The 25,087-nt window shown below is 40.5% G+C and overlaps 1 protein-coding gene across 1 annotated transcript in view; it reads right to left on the minus strand.

The window, feature by feature from the left end:
• Positions 1 to 8,076: 8,076 nt before the first annotated feature.
• LOC104929475 (ribonucleoprotein PTB-binding 2) overlaps positions 8,077 to 25,087 on the minus strand; it is a 33,609-nt gene continuing 16,598 nt past the window's right edge. The window contains exons 3-13 of the mRNA XM_027290432.1: positions 22,967 to 23,087; positions 18,959 to 19,041; positions 18,766 to 18,864; positions 18,048 to 18,159; positions 16,078 to 16,436; positions 14,907 to 15,015; positions 13,880 to 14,061; positions 13,041 to 13,151; positions 12,247 to 12,348; positions 10,981 to 11,196; positions 8,077 to 9,159 (exon numbers count right to left, since the gene is read on the minus strand). Of these exons, the coding sequence (XP_027146233.1) occupies positions 9,019 to 9,159; positions 10,981 to 11,196; positions 12,247 to 12,348; positions 13,041 to 13,151; positions 13,880 to 14,061; positions 14,907 to 15,015; positions 16,078 to 16,436; positions 18,048 to 18,159; positions 18,766 to 18,864; positions 18,959 to 19,041; positions 22,967 to 23,087 (1,635 nt within the window). The 3' untranslated portion in view covers positions 8,077 to 9,018. The remainder of the gene's footprint in view (positions 9,160 to 10,980; positions 11,197 to 12,246; positions 12,349 to 13,040; positions 13,152 to 13,879; positions 14,062 to 14,906; positions 15,016 to 16,077; positions 16,437 to 18,047; positions 18,160 to 18,765; positions 18,865 to 18,958; positions 19,042 to 22,966; positions 23,088 to 25,087) is intronic.

Genomic DNA, 25,087 nt, shown 5'->3' on the forward strand with positions numbered 1-25,087 from the left:
TGTCTGTGTCAGTCCAAATGCAATATATTATCAACTACTGAAAACAATTTGTTCTATATATTACAGTTTTAAGTAGGCATGCTAAAATTGCTCTAGAAATACCTTATTCACAGTAAAACAATAGCAATGTCAGTGTGATATAAAATTTTGCAAAATCTACAGTATATTTCAGGTCAGAAAAAAAAATCCACATACTTAAAAAGCAAAAAACCGTTTACAAAGCAAGAAGCACAGCAAATCTAGATTTATCTACAGCCATTAAAATGTGTCAGGAAATCAGAGATACTTGAGTATTGCAAAGCTTTGTGTTTGACACACACACGCACGCACACAGACACACACAGTCATTCACTATTGCAAAGTCCAGCCCCACCACTGACCTTGTGTAATATGCAGAGTACATACAATGGCAAAGCACTGAAGCTTAGAGGAGACTTCGTTTACACAAGAACAGAAAAATCTGAAGTGATTCAGCTGTGTTCGTTTACTACGAACAAGATTTTCTGTTCTAATGTAAAAGAACTCTCTAACGATAAAATCGACTGCATTTTCAATATCATACTTTATTAACAACTAAAGACCCAACAAAAATAAGCTGAGGCTGCATTTACACCCAAACAGAATTTGTCCTGAACTCTCCGAGGTGCAAACTGCAACTGGCTCACTTAACATGTTACCAGCCTTATATGAGATTGAACAACATCCTTCTGACCTGTGTGCATGACCGGGCTTTGTTTGTGCTATGTTTATCTCAGGGGGAACCCTGAACCCTTTGTGTACAATCATTACAAGGACGTCACGTCTAGTTGGCGACACAGAGAGGCACAGAAAAAGAAAGAGTTACAACCTTTCCTCCGTCAGTCCAACCAGTCAACAGCACGCAACATTTCCCAATACAAAAGAAGATGACTAATATTTTTCAAAGGTAATCAACCACACACATACCCAGTTGTAGAACTATTTGTGTTTTGTACAATCACGCTGAAACTGTGGGAGGCAGTTTAAAAGATAATATTGCAACATCAGTTTAATGATATATTTATCATTTGAAAAAACTCAAGGCTTACAAAACCTTAGGATAGAGAGTAACTGAAGTAGTCCTTTGTTGAAAAAAACCAAACGAGTTTAAAAAAATGTAGGTGATGTGATGAAACGACAAAAATCGTCATTCTCGTTTAAACATTAAGCCGTGTCTTGGAGGATGAAAGTATGAGGGCTGGTGGGCTCTATCAGCACCTCCTTCCCGAAGGTGCTTAAAACATTTCAACATAAAAGGTGTTAAACTTATACCTCAACCCCACTTTGATCCAGTGCTGATCATCCCAGATTCATGGAAAACATAACTAGATTATCTATATGAACACCTTCACACCTCTGCTTGTACATCCTAAAAACCAAACACTCCTAGAGAGAGGAAAACTGCGCTGACGTATAAGACTAAATCAGAAAAAAACAGCTGTCTGTGTAACCAGAACAAATCCGTTCACAGCATCAACACAAGTCAGCCGGAGGAAGATAAAAGAGGAGGTCCTTGAAGACAGACAGGAGGCCAAGAATAAACACTGAAGCCCAACTATATCTATATAAGTGTTATCTGTATGTCACTCTCTGTGTGGAGAACATGTCCAGGCTGCTAACAAGAACAAACAGTGGCATTTATTGATCCGGTTTATGTGAACTCACCGGATCAGAGTTTGCAGTGACAGTTTGGTCACATTTCCCATGGGAGTGAAGAGTCCTCTGGAAAATTAATGATTAATCACATAAGCTAAACCAGGCTATACTGATGCAGCAGTTATAACTACATTATAGGTTCTTTTAAAAGGTAAGTAAGGGGTTGTCTATATTATTCTTCCTGTCATAAAATCACATGAAAAGACAAATAAAAATCAACAAGGACCTCTGTGCTGTAGAGCTCATTGTACAAAAATACTAGAGACACATCAATGAGAGTTGTTTGCTGTTACAGATTCTCACTAGAGCATCAATCCGCAGCTGAAAATAGTCCCAGACAAATCTTTTTGAGATTATTATTATGATTAGTATAACTGTAATCCATTTTTTAAAGATTTATGTCTACAGTCGGAGTAAAAGCCAGAAAGTATCAAGAGATGGACTAACGTGTTGTTATTTGGTCTTTTCATTGGATTTGTTCACCTTATCTTTTCAATGGGACAGATTTTTTCTGAACATCTCACTTGACCTCACGTGTCTGTATCTGAGCAATACAATTAAGACTCCTGTTCAGATCTCTGTTCACCACAGAGTGAGGATAGATGTTTGTCAGGTGAAGAAAAGAAAGAGCATACTGTGATTTTTTTTCTCTGTTGATATCGAAAAGACTGGGCATTTTTACTCTGCAGGAGAGGCGATGATGAGCATAAAAACAGGAGGGCGATAATGTATTCATATAGATTTGGATCACACTGGGGAGTGTTGGGAAGAAATGGTCTATGAGAGTCCAACTAACACAAATACCAGAGCAGAGTGGAGACATATTCAGTGTGTTGGAGTATATGTGTGTGTGTGTAACAGCTCTACAGGTACGTGCAACATGCAGGAGTCTGGCAGACATAACCAACAGTCTTCACTGAGCGAGCAGACAGAAGAGGAGAAAACAAAAAAAATTTAAATAAAATCCCTGCAGGCTGAGTGGCTGGAGGCAGCTGGAGTTGTTTTTCCATTCCTCTCTTTCTTTCAGCCTGTCTCTCCTTACCCCCATTACCTGCCAAGAGCACATTTTTAGAGAGCTGCACCCACAGAAACACACACACACACACACACACACCGACAGTATCCACAATTACTGGGTCCAACACACACACGACCAGTAGAAGTAGTTAAACTCTCGTTATCTGCAATTCAGAAACATTATGGAAGCTCAGAAACGCTGAAACTATTACGAGCAATTGTGCGAAGGAACACACACTTTAATCAATCTGCAAGTCAAGCTGTGAGAGCAGTTTTGAAAGTGTAAACCATGTCTGGAGCCCAAATTTTGTGTATAATCACATCTCTGACCAACAATTTCTGGCAGGCAGTCTTCAGCAAGACGTTCACATTACTGGCTGTCATCCCTTTCTCACATTTGAAGGTACAGGAAACTTGATTTAGAAACTGAAACAGTCCACCAGAAATCACCAAGACAGACACCAGGATGGCGGTTCTATTAGATGCGAATAAAATCAAAAAAGACTGAGGGAACAACAACTTCAAGGTCCCGCACCGCAACACATCCACATGTCTTACACAGTGGGTTGTTATGACAACGTGACAATGGGAGGGCAACAAAATAACCCACTATAGTTTGTATTTTCATGTGTGTATCTGAGGCAGAGAGACGGAAAAAGGGGGAAGCTGTACGTTTAATGTCGCCAACAAGCTGTTTAACACATGTATAAGTAGGTAAACGCAGCATTGCGGTCAATGCCAGATTCATTTGGAAAATAAAGACAACTGTTTCCACTACTGTCAAACAACGGAGCTGCACTAGTTCTTGTTCACTGATCCAGTTCTGGATGCTCACCAACATCCTTTTTTTTTTCACTTTGAACAAGTTGCTTGCAAGTTTTATGGTGACAACTCAGCCAGGTTCGCTTTTCTAACAGTCACCTTCTCTCAACTCCAACTTGCCAATTAGACTAATCGCCTGTCAATAACACATCAAGGTCTTCGGAGCCTTTAACAGTTAATTGGTGGCAGCCCGTTGACAGTAACAACAATAGTGGATTGTTAGCTCACGGCTGTGAAGTGAAGCCAATGCATACTGTAAGTGTTTTTCAAACCTGCATTCTTTCTAAGCCAGCAGCTTCACTGGCTGCAAAAAGAAGTCCAATTGTACTGAGTCTCGTGGGCCCTACTTCTCACTTGATTTATTACCTCAGTACACAGTTTCCTTATGTTTATGGTCTCAATCAGTAGTCACTAGTTTCAAATCTTCTTCCGTACAGCATGATCATCATTTTGTAAATTCTGTTTCCTTTTAAGGTAAAACACATGAAAAGGCAGGGTATGCTTTGGGGCAAACTCATGAAACTCAAACTGCCAAACAAGGCAGTGCTGCTCAAATTTGAATGGAGATTCTGTCACTTCACGGCCTTTAACTCTCCCTAAATGTTTTCAGAGACATTTTAGTTACTGTGTAGGAAAGTTTGTATAGAGTCAAAAGCAATGCACAAGATCCACGCTTTTGTCCAACTATGTTCAATTCTGGCTCTTAAAAAACCAAGATGGAAACCTGCATAGTGCAAAACTTAAGGCTTCAAAACAATTGTCCACAAACCAACGGGTGATGTTTACACTTGAGTTGGCAACCCAACCAACACCTATCGAATTACATGTTCTGACTTCCCTGCACCTCAAAGTGAACAATGTGAAAGTGGGTGGACTACACTGGAAACAGGGTGACACCTTAACTTCTTGTTGAAGTGGAATGAAGCTCATTCAAGTCTGCGCTCCTGATTCTGTCCTCACAAACTTTCCAAACTTCTTCTGTTCAGGATTCAGTGTTTGTGCCCTCAACTCAGGACTTGCAAGATTAGAGTTAAAATTAGTTTTGTCCTAGTTTTGACATGCACACACACACACACACACCCCTGTCGTATATACCGTCATGGCTTCAGAGCAAGCGAGACATAATGCAGAGAAAAAGCTGACAACTGTTGGAATACCACTAAAATAATTCAGCCCTGACTGACTTTAGTACCTGCAGACAGTCGGTCTGGAAAACAGACAGGCAGGCCGGCAGACAGACAGGGACAAAACAGACAAGCAGACAGTGCTGTCTTAAATCTGCTGCCTCAGCTGTTCACATCCACAAACACAGAGGCCCTCTGGTCTCTGGTCCGAACACGCACTCACGCAGACATTTCAGGTTGATGGGTCAGGTTGATGAAAGAGTGGTATGGTATGAAAAATAAATTAAAAGAAGTGCTTCAGAAGAAGAGAGAATGTAGAACGGCTTCTACAAACAGACACAGATGGAGACAGAAACGTCACGTTGGAGCAGATTTGATTACAGACAGAAACTCCCTGTGTTAGCAGGCTGGCTGACTGGATCTCTTGTCTTTTCTCTGCTATTTCAAGACAGAAAAATCAACAAACCAGACTAGGCAAACAGACAGTTCAGGAGTTGGAGCAGCACAGCCGAGTAAGAGAGGGAAGATGTTACAGGCCTACACTATTGTACTACATACTGATGTTTTGTCTTTGTGCGAAGGGACTGTGATACATGAACTGAAAAACAGAATTAAAGCATGGAGTCCCAGCTGCATCTCAAATAACATTTTCTCTTGTGTAAGGTGACACTTGTGTCTGACAGAGCAGCCCTTTGAAGACCATTATTAAAGGAAATCAGTTGCAAAGACAGATTGAGAGCAAACCTGAACAACAACAACAACAACAAAAGGTTGGAAGGTGTTCATTTGGAGTCACACTGGTCCATTTGGTGAAGGTAAGATGGTTGAATATAAGGTGATCTGACTTTAATAATACCATGCAGGCCTGCAAGCCGAACAAAAACCACAAAAATAAAAGCATTTCAACAAGCACAGACACTAGAAATCACAATTGTGCAGGACACAGACAAAGACATAAGCAACAAAAGTGCAAAGACATGTTTTAAGATAGAAATGTGTGCGAAATAGAAAGTGTTTAAAACTTTTACAAAATTTTAAAAGGTTTACAAGCTGAATAAAAAATGTACCTCACACACAACATACATAAACTCAAGTTTACTCAAATGACAGCAGGAAATCAATTCTCTGAATTTGAATGTCAGGAAGTTTCTCCACTAATCCATGAAAAACAGGTTATGATAGGACATTGACAAAAGAAAGGGAGCTAATGAGCGCAAAAAACTGAGAAATGTCATTAGATCAACAGATACTCTGGCTGATCTTCCTGTGATGGAATTTTCTATCTTTAGGTTACACGAGGTCATGTGTGGGCCTTGAGGTCCTCGGCAGTACTAACTGTTTGGCTTTGATTGGGAACATTAGGTGTCAGTCTATCTCAACACTGTGGTCGAAGAAACCTATTGCTGCCTTCCTAGACATAATACATAGCTTGCTGTTGATGTTCTAATCTGCGTAAACAGACATCTGTGTCTCCATGCTAGAATATGCTGACAATAACACCTGCATGGGTAAAAACATTCTCTTTGACTAGTTCTGGGCACATAGCATTTGTGGTGTTATCTTGGGGTTTAAAGTCTATCCACCAGGATGAGTTGGGCAGAATGTGAGACCGACTCAGACACTTCTGATGTACTTTGAGAGTGTCTCTAATTCTCCTTGGCCAAGCGTCAATAAATAATACAGCATAAGACATCAGAGGCGCCTGAACTCTTTCTTCCTTCCTGATCTCACCATTGACCTTTGACTTCAGAAATTTCTCCAACACTTCCTGCCTGTATTTCTGCAGATATTTATCAGAATTAATGCACTAAGGGCCCCTTTTTTGTCTTTGTTTTGACCATATTCTAATATTTCATTGTTGGACTCAGACCATAAAAACATCCGAGTTACAAAACATAATCGGCTGGAGAGCAGACAGTGAGACAGAGAGTCTACAAAGAGGTGATGGAATGATACAAAGAATAGAGGGATATGTATTGCCCTTAGTTTAATGTTAAGCCATTTTATTAGTACTTAATAAGCGTACCTGCACACCACCACACGTACATGAACCACAGATACTCTCCTGATATCGTGTCACATGTAAAACAACGACTAGATCCTGTTTACAACCAGCTCTTATCCCAAAAACTCACAACACACATCTAGACATGTGTTACAGGTACACATTATCTGATCTCACCTGCTATTAGATAATCACAGTGTGTGAGCGTGGTGGTTGCCGTGCCCGTAAGAGCAGAACGCAAAGACACAAAGACAGCTGTTACATAGGAGTATATGATGTTTTGTGGATGGTGGATAGGAAATAAAGATTTACATTCATCTTTCTACAGTAGTAGGAGCCTTAGTTATTGCCAGTCTGTGAGACAAAAGCCCTGTGCACATAACAAACCCAGTGTCCAAGCGGTAATATTAGAATACCAAGCCCTCTTCTGAACAAACCTTTTGGACATGAAGTATAATTCAGTTCCCAGCCTTGGCTCTAATAGTAATAGTAATAATAATAATAATAATAATTCTTAAATCTTTTCTTAATAATCGTTTCTTTTTTTTTGTAAAAGCAGTTGAGAAGAAATCAAAGATAAACATTAAGATTTTAATACTTGTTTTTTTTTCCTCTTTGCCCTAAGAACTTAAAAAAAGGTGCAGAAATTCTATTCAGCTGTTATAAACAAAAACTCCACATGCACAGTGGCCTGTTATAGTAGCAAGTGATGAGTAAAAAATAACTATAATGCTAAAACTTCTTGATTCAGAAAATCATACAGCCCCTCAAATGATAAAAAAAACTGTGTCCCAAACTCATACTACAGACTACATAACTGAATATTATTGCAGGACATGATGAAATATACTTTGGAATATCTTCCCTAAATTTCAGACACAGCAACATGGCTATTTTTTTCTGGAGGTGATCCTAGAGCCGGTTCACTGTCTGTGAGCAGCTCCTACATTTCCATCAACCGAGCACTAAAAAAAAGTGGTTTCAGTTTGCAAACACACTCAAAACCTGCTTTGAGTTAGTTTGTAGTATAGATTCAGGACACACTTACAGTCTGAAACCCTTATGTTGTAATGGTAGCTGCAAATGGAAGTAAAGCTCCTGTTACAGTCCCAACAAATCATCCCCCAAAACACCTTAATGTGTTAGAGCAGAGAGGAGAGGAGAGGAGAGGAGAGGAGAGGAGAGGACTGTGTTCAAATATTTGGCTTAAATGTTAAAAACCAAAGCAGATAATTACATTTAAGTCAACACAATTTCAATATTAATAAATGACTTGAATTGCCTTGGAATATTATTATATTATATTACAAATAGATAACAGCATATACTGAAAAATTAGACATGTAGTAAATGTTTTTCTTTCATTCATGTTGTACAATTCGCCCACAAAAGAGCTGGGAAATGTCCATTGATTACGATATTGTCTGTTACGCATGGCTTTATATATTCTTTATTACACACTGTATTTACACCAGCCTTTTATGTTGTGTCCAGTCTTTAGAAGAAAGGTCCATTCATCGAGGGAAGCTATTGTAAGTCACCACAATAAAGAGCTTTGATTGGTTCAGGCCCTTTTTTTTTTCCTGATGTGCTCCCAAACCTTGGGATTGAAATGGCTGACACTTCCTACAGAAACAGCATAACAACACGCATAAAACACACACACACACACACACATACACACACACTCTAAATCCCCGCAGGGAGATATAAAAGAGGAACCTGGGCAATAAAAGGAAAAGAGAAAAGACACTGAAGCGGGAACGAACAGATGTCAGTTCGACTGACTAATCAAAGCGTGAGTGTGCAACAACTGACACGTTTTATCTTTTGGAAGGAGACAGAGAGGGAGACACCTGACTGTAAGACCAGTCCTAAGACAGTTTCAGCAGGCAGACAGGTCGCCTGGCTGCAAATACAAAAGCAGCTTATACGTACAGATACAGCATACTTAAGTTTACATCATATTAGAAAAAATGTACAAGATTAGAATATTAGTTAAGTACAGTTGACACACTGAGAAACAACAGTTTAAGTTAAAGAGTTAAGGCTTGAACAGGACAAAAGCAACACCGTGTTTGTGTCTGTGTGTGCGTTTGTGTGTGTTTGTGTGTGTTTGTGTGTGTGTATGTATGTGTGTGTGTGTGTGTGTGTGTGTGTACATAAGTGCCAGGATCAAAGAGCACTATGGCTTACTTTCACTTGAGCCATTTGCGACCCCAAATTCTATTAAACGCAATACCTACTTTAGGGATGCAAAATGGCTGCCACAGAAAGGCCACTAGAGGGAGCTGTGACATCCAGCAGACGCTGTGTGTGTGTGTGTATGTGTGCCTCCCTCCATAAGCTTTAGGCTTTAAGGTGGTTTGGTTCATACTAGAGCCTCTTCCTCTTAAAGTAGTCAGCGTACTGGCCGCCCAGGCCTTGGGAGTGTTGCCCAATGTAGGCGCCGTCTGAAGATGTCACTTCCTGCACCGCCAACTGAGGGTACTCCCTCTTGTGGCCCCTCGTCTGGTTCTGAGGAGAGAGAAATGAGAAGAGTTTAAAAAAATAATAATAATAATTTTATTCTTTTCATTTCAATTTAACCCTTTCCACTCTGCAGCAACATTACTGTCTTACTAGCTTGTCCAGAAGAAGGCTAAACTTTGGCTTTCTAGGCTAATCCCAGCCTCGTGATACTGAACAACTACAAAGTAGAGACCTACCGTACCTTTTTAAATAAATTATTTAGTTCTAAAAATGACTACTTTTGGGCCAATTTTGTGCATTAAAAACTGCTGAGACGAGTGTTGGTTAGCTCAGTTGGTAGAGAATCCGCCCCATGTACAAAGGCTCAGTCCTTGCCACAGCAGCCCAGGGTATGAATCTAACCTGCGGCCCTTTGCTGCATGTCACTCCCCATCTTTCTCTCCCCACATTCCTGTCACTTCTTCAGCTGTCTCTGTCAGATAAAAGCTTGAAAAATGACACAAAAAACAAACAACTGCTGCAACAAGCTGAGACATAATACATCATAGGAATGTCAATCATATACTTTGGTCGTAATGTTCTAAGCCCTTATACACTTTCAATAACTGAACAAGCGCCGGAACTAAAACTTAACACGGCGTGCTGAGCTGCATTTAATCTTCAAGTTTTCAGCCTTTAGATGTTGTAGAATACTTCTGTGAATACACTGCTGAGCTGCTATTTCCAATATAAGATGCCCCGGTCTACAAGATGTTTGCACCAATAAGCTGATTGACACCTTAAACCGAAGATGAACTAACAATCAAAATAAAAGCTAAAAATGTGACTAATTGTGGAATTTGAACAAGGCAAACATCCTGTGTTTGTGTGTGTTCTGGGTTTAGCAGTCTAAAGGTCAATAAGTTTGGGCCACAGTGGCTGTCTGTACAAACACATCCAAGTCTTTCAAGAGACGGGGCTTAGATCAGGCGTCTGGATCCTACTTGCTAATGTCCTCATGCTCTCTGTCTCTCTGAGTCCTTTTCTCGTCTTCTTTCTACTGATTCCACAGCCTGTATATGAGGAGGTATTGTGGATCTGTCACCACATGAAGAAGTTAGTAGGTGATCTACTATCTCCATAATCGGCTTGTGACCCTTGAAAACAAATATGCATACGTGTGACTCCTTGCAACCAGCTGCGTGTGTCATGTGGTCGCAAGCAGTTCAGTCAAAGAGTAACGCATACATGTAGGTGATAAGATTCAGTAATTCACAACGAAACATTAGAGTGAAGTCTGAAAAAATAAATGTGTTGTACTGATTATATTGTAGATTTGATGGAATGGGGGGTCAGCAAACACATGTGACGAGATGTTGCTATGGTGAACACTGGATGGAATGAAATTAAAAAATTCATTATTCTTTTCAAAATTAGGTCTGCCTTCTGTCCTGAGACTCCCACTGAGCCTCAGGGATTCATTTTTAATTTAGAAAACATTGTTATGACTAACCACTCATTCACTACAGAATTGCAGATGTGTAAGATAATAGTATGTACTAATATTTATTATATTATTTTGGTCTTTTATTACACAGAAATGCACCCAGTACTGACATATTACTTTAAATTCAACAAGCTGAACTATGTTCCTCTCCCTCAGCTACTCTCAACACACAAAACCGCCCGTTAATATCACAAGTAACAGGAGAAACAATAAAGTAGTTAGCTGCAATATGAAATGTTTGGATTGTCACCTGAGCTGATCGTGCTCACTAACTCAAAACAAAAAATCCCCCCAAAAAGATATTTCCTCCAGCTTCACTCACAGATGTACTAAAAGTGTCACATGTCCCACATAAAAAAGCATGGCTTTTCTCTACTCACATAGTAGTAGGTGTTCCAGTCAGTGGCGGCAGTGTGTGCATGCGTGACGGGGTTTGCCGCCGCCGCTGGGTGTGGTGCCCCGAGGAAGCCGGGCATTAAAGGCAGGGTGCTGTAGGCTGGGAGCACGGCAGCAGCTGGTAGGACGGCTGGTGGAGGAGCCGCGCCGTTACTGACCGCGTGCAGAGACACTCCTAGAGGCTTACACACATCTACCTCCTAGAAAAATACACACATAAACACAGTGAAAGACAGGTGGTTGACTGCAGGCTACATTTTGGGGTCAATTATTTTGATATGTGGCATGTTGTTGTTGAAAGCACCTCATGATTCTATTATCTATTCATTTATTTATTCATGTTAACCTTTCTGCCCTCTAGTGGCTATTATGAGAGAATGTCTACACATGTTTCACTCAACCAGGATCACTCATTCACCCCCCGTCTGCTGTTGTACTGGCTTGTTATTTTTCACGAGGACAACAAGCCAAAACAAAATGCTACAGTGCCGTATCAACATTTCTTTAGGTCAGTTTCAGACCACAAATAAACTCCATCGAGCTGAGTGTAGCCGATGGTAACCCTGCCACATAGTGAGATCCATAGCTGCATCTTAAAGCAAACACACACACTCTTGCAGCAGCAGCCGTTAAGCCTGGACCTGGCTGCTTAGGGTGTGTGGAGATGTCTGGTATCAGCTGCTGGGTGCCGAGTGATATGTTCCCTTTAAAGCGGTATCAGTGTCTCATGGAGAGGTCACTTTCTCCAAATAAACATGCAGACAAAGTGCATGTAAATACCAGCATGCTGCTCTGAGGGCTGCTGATCCAGATCATTTACACTGTGACTGCAGGACAGGATGTTGTTTGACTCAAATAAGTTGGATTTTAAAGAGCTTCTGTTTTGTTTGGAGCGTGTCAGGTATCATGGATCAAATTTTCTGAGCATCTGTGAGGAAAAAATTGTCATTTATATGCTGGGACTACAAACTACTGCCCAAAAAAATGAGTGATTCATTGCCTCAAACTATGTGATTTTGTGCTTCTGAAAGATGTCATGTGTTAGTAATGCCATCAGTGTTACATATTGCATATCTGAAATGGGCTGTGGTGTGCGCCCTTTGCTGGTCAGCCTTGGACCTCTTGGGGGGTCCATTTAATGTGGATTTTAAATGAGCTGTTTGAGCTGTTCTGTTGGGGTTGTGGTTAGAATTATGTCATGGTTGGTGGTGTGTGTGTGTGTGTGTGTGTGTGTGTGTGTGTGTGGGTACCTTGCTGGCATAGGCCTGGTTGGCTGTTGCAGGTTGGGAGTAGTACTGAGTGACCGCCTGCATGTAGGAACTGTAATCCCCATAGGTCGTCACTGGTGGAGCCTGAAACAAAATTATTTTTATTTATTTTTATTATTTATTTATTTTATTGTCATTTTTATTTTTTTACTAATCCTGTAAGAACTCATTGATTAATGAAGAAAAATTTAAAAGATCATGTTCAGTGAAAACATTAAGTGTTCATTTTTTAGTAACTTGGATGAATAGTTTTCTCTCCATTTATCAGCTGCCGTCATTATTCTACACTCTCCTGTTTTCTGTCACCTGACGTGTTATAGTGAACGAGCCATAATTCTTGCGAACACAAACACACATAACAGCACACACGCCGATTCACGGTTACAAATGAGTGCGTGGCACCGTTTGCGCCTGGCATTAACATGGTCTTTGGTTGAACCAGTCACAAGTCGACAGCTGTAAGCACATCGGTTCACACCAGACATTAGAACACATCTCCACATTCGTCTCGAGTCACCACTTGTAATCGGATCTCACTTCTCTGCTCTATGTGCAAATAAACACATGCAGCATTTCTGGTTGCTATGTGAATCATCCAGTTTCGGCTGTACTGACTCTTCGTGTTGGTGTGTACTCCATCCACAGAATCCATTTTGCCTGTTGTTTATGTCTTTGATATGATGCAAAATGAGTATATACTTTTGTCTAGGCAGAAAGAACGTGGCTACATGTGTGATTGGATCTTAGTGTGCATTCACACGTGTACTGCGTGTTACCTGTGTGTGCTCCTTGCTGTAGTCTGTGGCCGTACCGTCCTGTGGAGCAGCAGTGCTGTAGGTGTGAGCCTGTGCTGCTTGGTAGTGCTGGTACCACTGCTGCATGGCCTCCTATAACACACACAAACACACACACACCGCATACAGGTGAAGCGGCTGGAGCAGATGCTCGGCCATTTTCTTGTCTTTGTCGATTTTTCCCCCTCCTTTATTTCCCTTTCTTTGTCATTCATTAACTATTGTTCCTGCCGGCGGCTCTCCCCTGTTCCTCTCCTTTGTCTCCTCTTTCCAGACAAATGAAACCGACCGTTTTATTGGATATCTAATCATGATTCATTTGTTTGGATGAGTAGATCGTAATTAACATTTAAAATTGGGTTTGTACCACGCTGCAAATATCAGATATGCCACTTGCTGCTGGAGGAGGCAAAAAAATTTGAGAGAGAGAAAGAGATGCAGACAAACACCCAGTAGGGAGGATTCATGACTTGTTCTGAGTGGAGTGGTGAGAGAGAGGAAGGGAGTGAGGACAGATGGAAAGACACAGCGCTCTCTGCCAAATCCTCTCTCATTCTGTCTGTCCAAATATTCATACCCATCCTCATCTCATCACCTCCCTTCCTCTCATAGTTACAGCTCACTCTGTCACTGCCGCACTCATCTATCCACTCATTATGCATCCATCCATCCATCATCTATTCAGCCATTATCTGTCTCTCTCACATTTTAGGCCGAGTAACACTTAAAACAATGGTGAACAGGCAGGCACACCATGCACCTACCAACATATTTTTTTCATTTGCCTCTCTCAACAGGTGTGTCTGTATGAGCTGCAGTACCTGTGTGTAGGCCTGGTTGTATTGGCTGTAGTCAGTGGAGGTATCGGTGCTGTATGGAGCTGTGGTTATTGCTGCCGAGCCGTGGGAGAAGGAACTGGAACCCTGGGAGGCAACGGGAGCAACTGAGGTGCCGTACATCCCGGAGCCAGGCTGTCCTCCCTGGGCTTTACTCCCCACCGATCCTGAGCAACAGAGGAGGGAACAATAGAGGAGGCATAATGAGTGAGATAATGTTGTGGGTAATAACACGAACATAAGCATCCAACATTGAAAAATATCTGCTTGTGCCATTGAAACTAGTATGATCCCCTTCCCCAGAGTCGATCTGTATCAAAGTACCAAAGTCCTCACTCAACTTGTGGAAGAACATTGAAGAGGCGATAGTGACAGTGTATTTAGCACACATTTTCTGAAATATATTCATTTACTCTCTCACCGAGAGTTAGATGAGAAGATCGATAAAATATGGAACTACAACCAGGTGTTGGTTAGACTATCTTAGCATAAAAACTGACTCTGTCCAAAGGTTAAACAAAACTGCCTACCGGCTCCTCTACAGCTCACTAAACAACACAAATCAGATTTGTTTTATCTGTTTAAAAACCAAAGTGTTTGCTGTAAGGTTGTGGCTTTATGTGGGGTAGGATGAGCGGGACTATTTCTTGGCCAGAGGCAGTGACTTCCTGGTATCTTAAAATGTCGAACTATTGCTTTGAGAAAGTTTCTGTGCATATTTGAATATAATTTAACAGGTTACACTGTCCTTACTCCAGATTTCTATTGAAATTATTTGTAACCGCACTGAATCCAAGCTGACTGCAGCTGCCTCCTCACATAGCTAGAGGCACCTCTCAGCCCTACAGGCAGTTAGCCTCTGATAGTGAAAAGGCAGATTTTTAGGGTATATTAACAATATTACATCATATAGAGTTTGTCAACTCCTATTTCTATAAACAAGGGTAAGAGTTTGCACATGAGCAAACCTCACTTGTTGCCTGTTCATTTGTTGTGTGTTTGTGTTGCTCACCTTGCAGAACGACACCTGGCATTACACTGGCCAGGTTCAGGTAAGGATTGGAGGGCAGTCTGACTTCTTTAGGAGGATCACCCAACAGAGAGCTCTGACCACTGTTCACCTAAAGAGACAGAAACAGATTTAAATGGTCATATTGTCTGATACACCGCTTTTTTTTTTTAATCTTAAGTTCACTTTAGATTACAGCAGGGTTGGCCAAAGCAGCACTGTAGCCTATGTTGTCAGGTGTATTACTGTGAAAATCAATTCTACCAACCTCAATGTTTTTTTTTTTAATGTTTTAAAGATTCCCTTGAAGTGCTGAAGGGCTGTTCAAAGGAGGATTGTATTCTTTAATTACACTTTGACTCCATTAAGGAGAATTAACAGAAGACAGCGTTGGGACCAGAAACAGTTCCCTGAAGAACTTCGGCGCTGTGATTATCTCAGTACACTGAATTATGATGGAGGGTGATGTAAGCATAGCGGTGCTTTATTTAAACCAGGCCTAGTCAAAGAGCAGACAGGTATTCAGAGTGTGCAGAAAGGCATACAGGTGAACAGGCAACATAGGCATGGGGCTCTAGACAGGATGACAGGCCAGAAGAGACAAGGCTAGGCAGGCAGAGGCTGACAAGTATAGTATTAATTTTGTAGTGCATGAACTTCCAAAAGGAAGAGCTCTCGAGGGACAGAGGCTGTTTATACATATGCTCATGCAATGTGTGTGTTTGAGGCTAAATTAAATATAAAGATCAATCCACAAGAGACAGAGGCGTATCCATCTATTTAGCGTTTCCCCACTGCTAGAAATGAGAAGCTGTATTTGTCTACCTCCGTCTCATATCAAGGACCCATCCTTTCAGAAATGACTCTAAATTTTGAGCAAAATATCTGCCACAGTTATCAATCTAAACTGCAACAGTGCAGACAGTTCCAAAATGGAAAGCTTGACAGGTGTAGCAACAGTAACTGAGGAGGGGGGGGCAACCAAAAGTCAAAATATATTCAGTCTACTACTAAAATACATTTTCTGTCAACCTGAGAGATACATTATGACACATGGAGAAATTGTGATGAAGGATGATGCCGCATGTAGAAGTTGTGGTGTGTATTTCCTGTGTGTGTGTGTGTGTGTGAGTGTGTGTGTGTGTGTGTGTGAATTTGTGTTCGTTCTGCTCACCATGCTAGCCAGGGGGCAGCCATCTGAGCTGTTGTGCTGGCCTGTTGACGTATAAACCCCTCCAGGTAGGTTAGGTGGAGGCGGACCAAGGCCTGAGTTACTTATACCCAAGGAGTAGCTCTGTCCCTGCGGGTGGGAGCTCACCATGGTCCCAGGAGGAGCTGGCTGCCTGTCACATGAGGTGGAGGTGGAAGAAGAAGAGGAGGAGGAGGAAGAAGCAGAAGGAGTTGTGGAAATAGAATGGGTGATGTTTTGTTCTCCCCCTCCAGCTCGACCCTGGAGGTATGGCATCACACCTGCTGCTGATACCACTACTGTGGCATTATGGGTGGATGATGGCACTGACTCTTGGCTCAACTCTGTGAGAGGAGAGGAAAGGAAAGAGAAGGAAAGGATAAGTGAGAAGAGAAAAGTAGAAAGAAATGGAAAGGAACAGAAGAAAGAGGAAAAGGAAAATTAGGACAAGAAGGAGAAGCAAATGAAAGGAAAGGAAAGGAAAGGAAAGGAAAAAAGAAAGAAAGAAAAAGGAGAAGGGGGAAATAAAAGAAAGAAAATCAACAGAGATCAACAGAAGAAAAAGATGGAAAATACATTAAAAAAAATATAGCAGAGCAGCAATGAAAAGAAAATGGAATGAAGGGAAATGAAAGCACGGAGAGGAGAGATGCCAGATAAACATGTGAAATGTTTTTTACTGATGACCATCAGCGTCTCTGTCTCATCTGGACGGAGACGAATCATCCAGACGGCTGGAAACTGAGAGCTCAGTCCGACCATCTCTGCAGAGCCAGTAGTAATATTAGAGAATGGCTCATACATCATCACTTATCATGTTTTTTTTTCGTTTGTTTTTTACAGCGCAGCACTTTGCTCCACAATCCCAATATTTCACTCACTCCGGGGTTCAATAAACACAAATATGTACACACTCCCATATACACGAGCACAAAAAAACATACAGACATAAAAGCATGAGCACATCTTTTAAAGACACTAAAGGTTAACACTCACACACACACGCACACACACACACAGACACACACACACACTTATTATAAATCCAATATTGTCGTGACAAATGGCCTCCACAGCACAATAAAAGAATCAACTCTAACAAGCCTTAAGCTAACAATCCCAGCAGACGCATGCACCGATAAAAGCCTCACATCACATTACACATACACTCACACACACACACACACACACACACTCAAAATTGCAAACTCATGCACACAATCAAAGAGGAACACAAATGTGTAGGTGTGTGTGTGTACACTCAGTCTACTATATATCATTTACATGTAAAACAACAGTTCTCCTCAGCTGGGGATTTGAATCATTAATGCACTGCAGCTGTACAGTAAAAAAACAACTGTGAGACATTCAGGGACCTGCAGAGGGGCAACTCTGACACCTGACATCAACAAATTATGATTGAAAGTTATTTACATATCCTTGTACCTGTACATTACAATCTCTGCTGTGCTTTGATCCTTTTTTTATTTTATTTTACACCAGTTACTGTTCAAAGATACTGCTACACCTCGAGCAATCCATCCACTGACTTCCTCCATCACAACTGTCTTCCATGTTTCTACCTTTTGCCGGGTGACAGGATTGTAACAAATGTCGATCTAGAGTGACGTAAAAATTGCATGAAATCTGAAAACACTGAGGTCGCATTATAAAAACAAACAAACAAACAAAAAAAACAGATGGGCAAGAAATCTACTTGAGAAGTCATAGGTTATATGTCATATGTGTCTATTTTACAGCCCATAAAATAAACAGGGTGCGGCACTGATTAATAATTAATCAAACGTTTTCAGATGCTCCCACAATGAGATATGAGAAAATAAGAGATTTAACGCATTTTATAAATGCAGCATTAACAAAAACACAGCTGTGAGACAAGGTAAGATGTCATTAGTGAGCATTAATTACACCAAGTCGTACTTGGCCTCGCTCACCTGTAGGTGAGTCTCCCAGGAGGCCTTTCCCCAAAGGCACAAGGCCTGGAGGCCGCAGAGACAAAGCCTTCTGCATCAACAGCCTGGACGGGTCCCCGAGCAGACTGGAGACCTGTGGAGGAGAGACGAGATTGAAGAGCATTATGTAAAGAAAGAAAGCAGAGAAGAAGGGACACGTTATCAAAAAAGAAAAAAGAGACAGAGAGAGCAGAGCTTAGAGAGAAGATGAGAGAGAGAAATGGAAGAGCCCAGGATGGTAACAAAGCAGAAACAACAACACACACATGCGATTTTATGAAGTCAACAGCAGCTCCGCCTATTGCAGTGACTATTCAAGTATAAATATACATGAATAAATACATTTTTCACATCCCCTTCTGCGCTATTACAACTACGGCAGATAAACAAATCTAAAGTAAAAAAAACAAACAATATCAAATCTTCCAAAAATCAGTTTCTGTGACTTAGCTTTCACTGCAATTAAAGAAAACATTAGAATCATTTTAAAATATGTAAATCAAAATGTGGAGGGAATATTCACACCTCAAGGTATTTCCTGAAGCAATTAGGTTTCATGATTTTGATGTTGTTTAGCTTCATTATGCATAAAGTGCTGTAGATAAAAACGTAAGGACACATGCCAACAGATAGTACTTTAACCCTCACCACTGCTCTATGCAAATGATCACACATACAGACACACACACAGGTTTCTTACACTGCTGATGCGTTTGTCTTTGATGTGTAGGAGCTGTTGCTGCGCGAGCTGCATATGCAAGAGGTTCTGGAGGACTAGTCCATTGCCAAGCATAGCACTCTGCAAAGTAAAGGAAAACAGACATTACTGTAACAAACACGCACACACACAGACAAAAAAATAAATCCCACACAGATGTTGATGTTTTTGTGACCTGGTGTGCTTTTCCCAGTGTGAGCAGAGCCGTGGTGAGAGGAGGTCTGAGGAACGGCAGGCTGGTGTGACGCCCATACTTCCCTAAAGCACACAGACAAACAACAAATCAAAGCATTGCTCAGTGTTTCTCTTTGGGACTGGCTTTTACAAATTCTGCTACTCATGCAGCAATCAATCATTTTCTCAACAGTGATACACAGGCAGAATTATTAGTCAAACAAGCACACCATCAGTCATATACAGCACATTTCAAACAATCACCCGGCCTTCTGTTTTAAAACAAGCACAATATTGAGATATTATGTTAGCACAAAGCAAATTGCCACCTTCATAACTTTAACTTTTTTTCCAAGCTTAGATTTCATTTTGGATGTTGAAGACACAGTTGAAAAGAAGCTCAAACAACAACAACAAAATCAATGCAGAGAAGAAAAGCAGAAAAATGCAAATTTCAAACTTCTTCAAAGAGTTTTTTGAGTCCGACCGACAGCTTTCTCAGAAACAATAGAAACAGACTCTAGCTTCACCTTCTTTGCTTCTTTATTCTTTATTCACAAACACACACACACACGCACACAACATATTGACATCCAGTAATTGTCATTATTTAAACTTAAAAAGAAAAGAAGATTATACACCTGTGTGTGAATCAGGTCTCCCGTAGAAGCTATCTAAAGCTTATTGAGGGAGCCTGTGTACAAGCAGAACAAAACAATACAATACATACAAAACAAGACAATACACTACATAGAACATTAACAGACATTAGTCGACAGACAACATGGTGCCCATACATACTAACTGTAGCTTTATCAGAGGTTGCAGCTCTATATATAAGAATCAGTTTAATTTTCAGCTTTTTCTTGAAGGTGGACATGGATTTCATCATTTTTAAACTCCCATCGAGCTCGTTCCAGAAGCTGGTACTTTTTAGTCTTCTTTTTTTCCCAGTGATTAGATGTTTTTTTTGATGCATCACACAGGCATTATGATACAGATTTAAATCAGTCAACCTCACTGGTTGTTTTTCACAATTCAGAAAGTATTTGCCTGTATTTGTAACATGCAAAATTTCAAGAGAGATGTTGATGTACATTGTGTACATTCCCTGTAATGTAAAGGACTAAATGGCTGTGAAACTAGTTTGCAATCTTAAAAAAAGGCAGCAGTGTTTCAGTTACAATAGTAGAATTTATTTTGGCCTGGTGGGGGTTTCAGCTATTTTTTTAAATGCTAAAAATAACGCCAAATATCAATTCTAACAGAAATCAATGTATTTGTGGGCGCATCTGTGCAGCGCTGTTGCAACATGAGTCAACCTGCGAGTGCCACTGCCATCAGAGAGTTACACAAGCTCGCTCTTGTAAAGTGTGAGCTTGCACAACACTGAACTGTGAACATGGTTTCTTCACCATGAACAGAGTGCTGGGCTACAACTCAGACCTTGATTGTTTTCGATAGCAACATAATCAAATAACCTTTGGTAGAGAAACTGGCTGATTTCCTACAGGGGTTTAAAGTTGATCTTTGATCCTTTTTATTCACGTTTACAAAAAATTTTTTTCTAACTCTTGATGGTATCCCACCATTTGTATTCACTATTATTGAATTTGTTCTCAAATAAAAACAATGTTTCAATTAGAAACTCAATGACCAACTGCTGTCTCTAACTTTTATTGGCAGTGTGTTTAGCACTGCGTAGCTGTGACAACCTGGTTGTTGAGAACTGTAATGAAATACTAAAGCTGTGTATTTTTGTCCACCGATAATTGTCGTCCTTTCTTCCAAGAAGAATCAAGCGATGAATAAACAACAGTTTCCTCCTGCTGTCCATGCTGACAAAGTCTGGAGGAAGAAGAAGAAGAAGAAGTACCGCCAAATTTTGGTGGTTTGTAACTATGTGTGGTTTTCTACGCAGTGCTGAATAATTTGAATTGAACACAGAATAATCAATCGCCTCGCTAACCAAGTCACCATAGCAACAACAATAAGTAAGTTTGCATTGGTGGACATGACTTGTTTTTAAGCTGCAGTTTTTTTTTTTTTTATTTATTTCATGAAACAAATTGTATGTCGATTTCCAAAATTTGAGAGGGTTTGCCCACATTCACACAATTAACACATTTTCCATGTTCAGGATTCATATCATCAAGAAGGTGTCTCTCACCTTTAGGCAATTGTCGCCCTACACCTATACACCCCTTTTCTTGGCTTTTGTGTGTGCATGCGTTACTTGTCTGAATCACAAGGTCTCCTCATAATAAATGTAAGCGTCAATGCTAATGGTAGCTTCCACCAGAATAGGTAGAGAAAGTTTAACATTTAATCAAGGTCCTAATTTTAGACTTTAATTGTGCGTGCTCTTCTTTAAGAGAGCTCCCCCACCTCTCCCATTTTCTCTCCTTCCTGTTCTCATTTGTTCCGCTAATGTCACACGATTTCATTTTAATACCTGATTAGCCATTCATCAAATAATGAAGCAGTCGACAAAGTGATTACAGTATATAAGAGGGCCTAACAGAGGGACAGGCTAATACAGGGGAGATCTTTGATTAGTGTGGAACGAGTTCTCAGAAGAGCAAGTTCAGGACGTTTATTCGTTTTAAAATTGTCTAAATGTGCAGTGTACATGTAAATTTGATGTGCTGTTTTAAAGTTGAAAGTTTTTAACTGGAGTTTCAGAGTGGGAGATGCTACTTTGGGCACCCCTGGTTCTGGATGTCAAAGCTCTATTCATCTTTCCACAGACAACATTACTGTATGTGACTCACAGCTGAAGCATTTTTACAGCTTGGAACAAATGAGCAAGAAAACGTCTGGGTCTTTGATGAAAATTCAACAGGCTGTAGCCTGTGTACAGAAAACCTTTGAGGGAGAAGTTAACTATAACATTTATGGTGCAAATAATAAAAAAACAACATCCAATCACAGAGCATAAAACTCAAACACAAACCCAAACTAAAACACAATTTGCAATTTGAATCAGTTCAGTTTTGGCTGAATTCAACAAATATAGCACCATGTCTTCTTACAAATTTAAACAATGATGCATTTTGATTGTAATCACTCCTCTGACTGCCTTATGAGTCCACCATGTCAGACTGACAGATAAAACATGATTTCTCAGGAATAGGGTGGAGAAGTCAGGAAAAGTTGAATTAAGGCCCTTGCTCTTGGTATTTTCTTTTAAATATCCTATATATATATAGAAATATATTACTTTCTATATTCTTCACTCATCATTGAACCTTATCATCAAACTGGATGACAACGTGCGTTTTGGAACATTTTTACATTTATGTGTTTCTGTATTTCATCGTCATTTTGTGAGTGTGGATTCTTGTTTGATTGTGACTTTTCTCCTGACCAAACCTTCAGCTTCAACTGGACGTGTGACATCTTCAGCCGTGCCAGTCGATCTCTATCAACACTCCCATCCACCCTCTTGATACAGTATATAAGTTTTTGCACTTGATCTACAACAACAGCCTAAGGTGTCGCACACTCCATAATATATGCTGATGAATAAAAGCCATTATGTATAATTCAGGCTAAAAGAACCCATGAAAAAATTATTGGGTATATTACAAATTCAGGGCTCAGTGTTAAAATAATGTCTATAGATCCTAACTCCTGGGGTTTTATTGTAAGACGTAAAAACAAATTAAAAGCCGATCAGTGATCCACTTTTACCCACTATTGCCAGGTGAATGTTACAGTCCACTCATTTACCACCCAGATCTGATCTGTATTCGTCTGCCATCATTGTTCGTCTCTTCAGACGTTTAAGTTAAACGCTCCATGCATGTCACGATTCATTCAATGTTTCCGTTGCACACTGTTGCATTTTGCTTTTATTCGCTACACCAACTTTTCCACCTCATCCAAGTGGAAAAGCTTTTGTGTGATTCATTTTGTTTCCATCCACCTGTTTTTATGCGCAAATTAAAAATGTGCATTAAAAACAGGTGGATTGAAATGCACCTGCTTTTATTCACAACCATACCTCCTCTTTTCCCAGTATGATACGGCCTCATGAGGATCTGCAGAGCAGCAGGGTTGGTCATACTGGTCAACAGCTGGGCTAGGTTTGGCTCTGGTAGCAGACCTTTCCGATTACTCAGAATCTGGAGAACAACAACAACAACAACAAAAATGTACACACATACACAAGTTATAGGAAGAAAAGTGAGACTGTGTGTGTGTGTGTGTGTGTGTGTGTGTGTGTACAGTATGTGTTTTGATCTTATCATTAGGAGTCCCCGAAGGCTGTAGTAATCATTACACTAGTTTACATCATCGGGACATGTCTAGATGTCAGTAGAGGGGAGTCGATCTGTGAAACAAAAGAAAATGGGCAAGAAAAAAAGAGCGAGGGACATCGCCGTTTGAGATACAGAAAAGAAAAAAGGGGGAAAGATGTGAAAACAAATGTGGAAAAAAAGGGCAGAAGAAGAATTGGGAGGACAAAGCAGAGGCTACTTTCAGACATACACTAATTCATTGGTTCTGTGCCAGTTTCACATGTCAACATGTGAAACTGGCATGTGAGACTTTTTTTTTTTCTTGTCCAAGTTGTGGCAATCTGTTGCAATCTTGCAATACGGAGGTGTGAGAAGGAGAAATCACACTGTGAGTAAAAGGCACAAACAAGACAGTCTTACATATGACAATTATTTGTACAGTGTACAAACCAAGAGACGAAGAGAAAAGCAAGTGAGACTTTATGCCCTTAAACACATGGTTAAGTTAACTTTGGAAGGCCACTGACTCTGCAACATGAGCAAACAACCCAACAACTGTCATCAGATTTCATTATTGCTGAAACCATGGGGCGGCGTTAGCTCAGTTGGTAGAGGAACTGCCCCATGTACAAAGGCTCAGTCCGTCATAAAGTTGTGTGTTTATGGAGGACATCTTGGTTCATAAGAGGATAATACAGAAAATCGCTTCCTGGGACCTTCAAATATTTTATGTGTCAGAGAGATTTTGAAAGCTACATAACAAGGACCAAAGACAGATGGACCCAGAAATGTCACAGAATCCATATTTGAAAGGGGATGAACAGCTTCCTAATTTCAGCATTTGACCAGATTACACTCTAAACTAATTTCTCAGTCAAATATGCCATTTGAAGCTGGTCTCTGTGATCAAGGTGGATCATTTTAAACTTTGATTCTGTCTCTTGTGATCGACCTACACACCATTTTTCACTTTTATTAGACAGCTGATAGCAGGACAAATAATGAAGGAAATGAGTGGAGAGAGTGGCCTTTATGACAGTCCAACAATGGTCCCATGCTTAAATTGAAGCCATGTAAGGTCTGCATCAACTAAGGAGGTTGAGCTGTTAAAAATGTTAGAAAATAGGTCTTAAGTAGAAGGAGGAAAAAGAGTCTGCACCATTGTAATTAGAGTTACTGATTTATGTTTTCAGCTTTTAGCTTCACCTCAACCTGTCAGTCTACAGTATATCTATTTAGCACGGCTCACTTGTTTCTGCCTGCTCGTTCGGTGCCCAGGCTTTAGTTACTCTTCCACAAGATGCGTCTCACGCGTTGTGTTGTTGTAGCTGCATGTTCAATTTCATTCTGTTCTTAGCACACATGGAAGACAAGTTTTACTCTGCGTGTTTCCCCCGTTAAAAGCAACGCATTATATTTGACATGAGCTGCACTTCCTGGATCTAAACAGATCCAGGAATAATCCAAAGACGTACTGTAAGGCTCACCCCCAAATAAGAATTCAATCACTCATTACGTTGCAAAATTAAATTCAACGGACTCAGATGAAATCCTATTGAATTAGACTGCGTCAAATCGAATGGAGCAGCCCTTGTAGATCCTCCTCAGCACTGACAGAGTGCAGGCAGTATTCGCTGGCTGGCCAAAAGACACGGCTATTTAAAACAACATTAGCAGGATGGTGATATTTCCTCCTCGTCTGCCCCTGAGCTACAGCATGACTTCAGCTCAAGTCAACCTTGTTTCCTCCCTGTCACATCCTGAAGAGAGAGCATTACTGATGGGGATGGAGTGGGTTTGACTCCAGCCTGTCAAAGAGAGGAAGAGGAGAGTCTGGTCCACACATACACTATGTGTATTTGTGTGTTATAGCATGGAAAATT

This window comes from Larimichthys crocea, chromosome XVII, assembly GCF_000972845.2.
Source record: "Larimichthys crocea isolate SSNF chromosome XVII, L_crocea_2.0, whole genome shotgun sequence".
Taxonomy (NCBI): domain Eukaryota; kingdom Metazoa; phylum Chordata; class Actinopteri; family Sciaenidae; genus Larimichthys; species Larimichthys crocea.